This window comes from Gekko japonicus, unplaced genomic scaffold, assembly GCF_001447785.1.
Source record: "Gekko japonicus isolate JY-2015 unplaced genomic scaffold, Gekko_japonicus_V1.1 scaffold570, whole genome shotgun sequence".
Lineage (NCBI taxonomy): Eukaryota > Metazoa > Chordata > Lepidosauria > Squamata > Gekkonidae > Gekko > Gekko japonicus.
The window spans coordinates 356,089-362,952 of record NW_015173140.1 but is presented as its reverse complement, the minus strand read 5'-3'; the positions used below and the strand labels follow the sequence as shown (position 1 = coordinate 362,952).

At 43.3% G+C, this 6,864-nt stretch overlaps 1 protein-coding gene across 1 annotated transcript in view; it reads right to left on the bottom strand.

The window, feature by feature from the left end:
* CTNNA2 (catenin alpha 2) overlaps window positions 1–6,864 on the bottom strand; it is a gene marked incomplete at its 3' end in the record, with an annotated part of 719,772 nt that overhangs the window by 623,263 nt on the left and 89,645 nt on the right. The window contains exon 2 of the mRNA XM_015422279.1: window positions 1,525–1,720. Within this exon, the coding sequence (XP_015277765.1) occupies window positions 1,525–1,720 (196 nt within the window). The remainder of the gene's footprint in view (window positions 1–1,524; window positions 1,721–6,864) is intronic.

Sequence of the window (6,864 nt, the reverse complement as noted above, 5' to 3'; positions counted from 1 at the left end):
CTGGGGGCTGGAGGGGACGGGGTTTGAGGGAGAGGCTCCAAACTGCAGGGTAGCTGCTGGAGCCTCTCCCCAAGATACCTGCCATGTTTCAGGAACATTGAACCAGGGGGTCCAATTCTACGGGCCCCCAAACAGGTTGCCCCCATCCCCTCCATTGTTCTCTATGGTGGGAAAAAAGTTACCCTGGTCCAATGTTCTTCAAACTTGGTTGGTATTTTGGGGAGAGGCTCCAGAAGCTACCCTGTGAGTTTGGAGCCTCTCCCTCAAATCCCCTCCCCTCCAGCCCCTAGAATACACCCTATGTTTTCGCAATTGACTTCAATGGCCCATAGGATATAATGGGACCGAATTGTCGTGGCAATTTGGCGGCAATTTGGCGGCAAGCCAATTCAGATTCTCTGATCTGAATCGGCCTGCAGCAGCCCGAAAGGGGTCCGAATGGGCCATTTTCAGGGGTGCATTTGGTTCAGACGAACCGAATGCACATCCCTACATAGCAGCCAGGGGTGGACTGGCCATTTAACTTACAGAGAAATTTCCCAGTGGTCCACTGTCCTAGAGGGGGCTCTGATGACCAGGAGAAACTCTGACACTTGGCTCACAAACCCTTTATCAGCAATGACAACAGGGGTCAGCTCACGCGTGGTCTCCTTTTGGGTATGTTGTAGGTATGTAGGGCTATATTTCGGCTGTGCTCCTGCAGAGTGCAGGGGGCTGGACTAGATGACCTGCAAGGACCCTTCCAACTCTAACATTCTATGATTCTATTATTCCTTCTACACTACTGCCATTTTGTGGGATGAGGCAAAAGGCTGAAGCAACATCCTTTGTTGGCGCCACTGAGTTCCGTGGTACCTGCAGCACTGGTTTGTGGTTGTGACAAAGGCCACTCAGCTTGGCTTGCTCCAAAGCCAGTTTTCAGTTCTCATCCCATTCCTGATAACAGCCGTCGTAACAGTCAAGACAGCTGGTTGATTTAATGAGACCTATACAGAGAACTTGTTGTATCACTTTAGAACTGGCTATCAAAGTAATTACTGTAATTCCAGAAACAAAAAGAAATCCTTCATGAAAGAGCATAACTTGGCCTACGGTTAAGTAATTACTTGAAAAAACTTGTTCCCATCATACAGCCACAGGAGTGTGATGATGACTGATTTACGGGGGGAGGGGGGCAATGTCTAATCAGTGCTTCCCCCACCACCACCTACAAGTAGTTCTTCAGTGGAACCACGTGAGACAACTAATTAAATGTCTCAATAGATGCCATTTACCAAGAACGAGTCTGGCTCTGGATTAGCACAAAACTCTTCTAACAGTACGATTTTCAAGTCTCTCCTCCTGACTAAGGGAAGCCCAGGCAACAAGAGATGGTACCATCTCAAGCAATTAAGAATCATTATTGCACACTTAGTTGCACTATATATAAATATCAGAGAGAAAAGAAATCACACTAATGAAATAGTTATCCTGGAGACATCTATCATCTCACTTCTCTTCCCCCTCCCAGACACTTCCACATACCTTGCTTACGCACATCCTCCACAGCAGCCACCAACTCATCTTTGAGGTCTTGGCTCTCCTTTGCAATCTGTTCTCCCTTTTCCAAGAAGTTCTGAGTTGCTTGTTCAACTGATGCAGCTAGCACATGAGCCTTCTTAGATCGGCCTTTCTTTTTACCGGATGGCCCTTTGTTACTTGTGTTTACCAGGGTTGTCACCTTAAAAGAAGAATTAAAAAAAAAAAAAACCAGGATTAAAACGACAATTTAAATTTGGCACAATTCTTTCCCCCCCCCAAACAAATGTTCACACAATTTATTTACTTATTTTGATTTTTATCCCGCCCTTTCCCCAGCAATCGGGATTCGGGGCAGTTAATGACATAAATACAAAACAGAAATAAAAATACAAATATTCTATAAAGCAATTTTAACACACAGGCACTCTGGCGTGATGATCAGAGAAGCCAATAGTAGGCCCAGTAAGACTGTCTCAGTGGAATTTCTGGAGGAATAGTTCTGTCTTACAGGCCCTATTTAACCTAGACAGGACCTGCAGGGCACGGGTCTCTTCAGACAGAGTTGGAGCCATGATCGAAAAAGCTCTTGTTCTGGTCAAAGTTAAATGAGCTACCTGAGGGCCAGGCACCATCAGAAGTCCATGTGAAGTGGAACGCAAGCACTGCAGGGGGTCATAACGGAAGAGGTGGTCCTTAACGTGTGACCGTCCTAGTCTGTTTAGGGCTTTAAAGGTTAAAACCAGCATTGTGAGTTTGACCCAGACACCAGTTGGAAGCCAAATGGAACAAGATTATTTATTTATTTATTTAACTTTCAACTACCCCGCTCGAACCCCCCCCAGGGGGTCTCTGAGCGGCTACAGATAACCATTATCCCTTACCTAGGGCCACATGTATGCTGGGGTGGGGTGGGGTGCATGTCTCATAATTTCCTGAAGTACCAGAATAGTTCCATCTTCAATCTGCCTTCAAAGATTCCATGCACAGAGACAACAGGGAACTGACACACACACACACACAAAGTGCTAAAGCAAGGGAAAACGTGTTGCTCATATGTCAAAGACCATAAGAACATAAGAATAGCCCTGCTGGATCAAAGCAGTGGTGCATCTAGTCTCATACCATGGCCATGTTCAAGAAGTCCTACATAGTACATCATGTTTCATATTATTCACTCAGCTTGAAAGAAAATTAAAAGTTTATAAAGAAAACAGCAAAATCCTGGAAATCAGATGAATACATCCCCCCCCCCTTTTTGGTGGGAGAGCATTATAAATCACATAACAGTCACGTGCCCGTAAGCTTGTTCAAGCATCCTCTGATCACTTCCCTTCATGAACAAGAAGACGCAGATCAGAAAAGTACTATAGGAAGGATGCCCTTTGCCTGGGAGGAAGAATGAATATGCCACATTTTCTACTTGTGCCTAGCTATGTCACACATTAATACTTAAAGCTGCAATTCAGAGAGGATATGAAGCCATGAGTTGGCATTTATATATGACAGAGCCTCAGGAAGGCATGCACCCACTTCTTCCCTCGTGTCCTACGGTTCCTGATTCTCAGAAAGCCATTGTTTGCTGCTATGACTGAATGAGACTCGTGGGCACTCAATGAAATGGCTGAGCAGTCGGGTGAGAACGGATAAAAGGAAGTCCTTCTTCTTTCAAAGAGTGGTTAATACATGGAATTCACTGCCACAGGAAATTCAGGTTTCTTTTCATAGCTTCTCTACACTTGAAAGGAAATTGTGGTCAACCTTCCCTCCCCCCTCGCAACTGTCCTAATGAAATCTGATGAAACTGATAGCACTGAATGTGATACCTATTAAAATGGAGTAAAATGGCATAAAATAGGCAAATGAAAGCAATACATTTGCCAAAGAAAAAATAGGTAGGATGGAAATAGTTTCCCAACCTGTGCATAAAGGTAAAAAGAAACAGAAAACATTTATTGGTGAATCACTAGTGAGCAAAGTCACGCACACGTCAGCTAAACAGATGCCAGCAGAGAAAAGAACAGTCCTCTAATCTGAATTATGTAAACTACACACCCAGTGGAAAAGCTCTACCTTTTTTCTTTCTTTCTTTTTTTGGTGTGTGCTTCTGAACAAAAACGCACATTTCTTATATGCCCCTCCATTACCATGGAGAATAAATGCAGCCATTCTCAAAGCTATTTGGCATACAGCGAAGACTGATTCTCCCAATGTGACAACATGCCATGTGCGGTTCAAGCGAAAGGACAAAGGGGATCAGGCACTAAACAGCACTAAAGGTGTATTGCCGCCAATAACAGACATTCAGTGACTTGCAAGCGTCGGGTGGCTTGCAGTTTTACACAATGGAGCACATTTTCAGCATGCACTAGCAACAGCTGAAACAAAGAAAAGCAGTCATTTGCAGCTTTCATACATGGAGCTGATAGGTGCCGTATGAGCGATATCGAGAACAAAAGAGGAATAAAAGCTGTTCAAGACTCAAACCACAGGTATCATTGCATACAACTGTGAACAAGAAGGGAAAGGAAGACAGATATGCCAGGCATATACAATCTGGGCTTCTGTACAAAAGAAAAAAATAGCCCGGAAGATGTCGAGACAGTGTGTGACTGCAATAAAGAAAGCAAATGCTATGCAGGGGATTATTAGGAAGGGTATTGTAAACAGATCAGCCAATATCATAATGCCCATATATAAATCAATGGTTCGACCTCATTTGGAATACTGTGTGCAATTCTGGTCACCACACCTTAAAGGATATTATATAACTTTGGAAAAAGTGCAGAAAAGGGCAACTCGAATGATAAAGGGGTTGGAACACTTTTCCTATGAGGAAAGGTTAAGGCGCTTAGGGCTCTTTAGCTTGGAGAAACGACGACTGAGGGGTGACATGATTGAGGTTTATAAGATTATGCATGGGAAAGAGCAGGTAGAGAAAGAGGTACTTTTCTCCCTTTCTCAAAATACAAGAACTCGTGGGCACTCCATGAAATTGCTGAACGGTCGGGTTAGAACGGATAAAAGGAAGTACTTCTTCACCCAAAGAGTGATTAACACATGGAATTCACTGCCACAGGAAGTGGTGGCGTCTACAAGCATGGACGGCTTCAAAAGGGAATTAGATAAGCATATGGAGCAGAGGTCCATCAGTGGCTATTAGCCACAAGGTATAGATAGGGACTCTGGGGCAAGTGGTGCTCTGTCATCTTGGTGCTTGGGGGGGTCAACAGTGGGAGGGCTCCTAGTGTCCTGGCCCCACTGGTGGACCTCCTGATGGCACTGGTATTTCTGGCCACTGTGTGATACAGAGTGTTGGACTGGATGGGCCTTTGGCCTGATCCAACATTGGCATCTCTTATGTTCTTATGTTAAGACACGGAATTCCTACTCTTATTTTCTGTCACAGGGAACTAAGGTTGCCAGGCTTCCTGCTATGTAGGAAGTCTTCCGGAGGTAACTCGTGTTGCCTCTATGTGTTCAGAGTGGTGGCAGGAGGGGGGAATGTCAGCAGTACATGTGCCATGATGTCACTTCCAGCTTTTCCCTGGAAGTGGTGATGGGTAGCTCTAGGAATCACTGGAAACTCTAGGGGAATACCAAAGAGGTTCCAGCGACTCCTAGCGCTACCTGCTGTCACTTCTGATTTCCCCAGAAGTGACACCACAGCACATGCAGTGGCATGCATCCTCATGTCTCTGCCCCCCTCCAGTTTCTTCGCATTGCCAGGCATGCCCCTGGACACCCTACAGGGAACTGATCTCCATAAAATGAGATTTTATGCCAAGAATCAGCTCAAAATCAAGAAAAACAAAATTCAGGCAACTGAGAAGTTGAAGAAGTTGCAGTTAACATCCTGCTACTTATAGCAAACTTCAGAGGACGGTGGAAGTTGCAGTTAACATCCTGCTACTTATTGCAAACTTCAGAGGACGGTGGAAGACAAGAAGGCCTGGCGGGATCTGGTCCATGGGGTCACGAAGAGTCGGACTCAACGGTGCGTCTGAACAACAACAACACTTATAGCAATGCAGTGGTATGTGCCACAGTGCACTGCTCACCATTACCATCCCTTTGTTGTGATGTTTCAAGAACAGAGGAAGAATGACAGGGAGGGCAAATCCCCATTCAGTGCCCAGATTTGGTTTAGCATTATTATTGTTGTTGTTGTTGTTGTTGTCATTGTCATTGCTGTTGTTGTCGTTGTCGTTGTTGTTGTTCTTGTTTTGCATCCCCATTGGAGAGGAACACAAGATCCAAATAATTACAAAATAATTTCATTACATAACCTTTAACTGTGCATGTTTCTATCCCATGAGCTGCCGAGGGCACTGCGGAATGAATGAAATCAGCTGGTGTAAAACGCAGTGTTAGATCTGTACTTATTTTTGGCCTTCCAATTATAGACTACAAAACTCGAGTCACCTGATTTTCACATCTTAATCAATTAATGTCATTGATAAAACTGTTAGAGGATGGGGTGAATACAGGAATTACAAATTCTATATTACTGTACCTTTCGGTTCTTAACAATAAGCATGGATCAACAGTTATGGAATTTTCAGATACAGAAATTGTATAGATTGTTAAGGTTTTGTTTGCTTGTTTTTAAAATAAGAATAGGCTCTCTCTTTTGGTAATATCTCTACTACCAAGGAAATAAGAGTATTCTATCAATAGTCCCATATAAGGTATTTTGGGTTTTTTGTTATGTCAAAAAGGGGGTACGATATACTCCGTGAAAATACAATTTCAGAAAAGCCCACAAAGGTGAATAAATTTAATCTCTAATATATATATATATATTGCATTTTGTTGGAGGAAGAAAAATGGAATAGCATCAATCATATGACCAAATATAAGATGAAGTCCCCAATGAAGTTTGCCTTTCCCCCCAGGCTTAGTTGTTATTGTGTTTCCGAAAGGTTCTCAATAACTCTTAATGTTGCAGGAAAATTGATAGAAGATGGAAACACAATGGCCTTCATCACGTTAGAAACATCAGCTGTATTGATCTTGTGTCAATAATAGGTATTAGCACTGCACAGACAAGAAAGATGACTTGTGTTATATGGAGAGACTGCGTAGAAGAACTAGGAAGCTTTGGAAGGTGGTTATAGCCATAATGACTGTGATTTTCTTTAACATTTCTTCTCAGCTACACAGAAAACAATGTGATTCAATGGACTGCACTATTAAGGACAGTATGTCTCCTTAAGAGCAGCTCAAACAATCCCCATTATAACATGGCAAATCATGTTTTGAAACTGAGGGCAGTTTTCTAAGCGGCTTCTGATATGGTATGCAGATAGACAGATACAGACACAACACACACATATAATAACA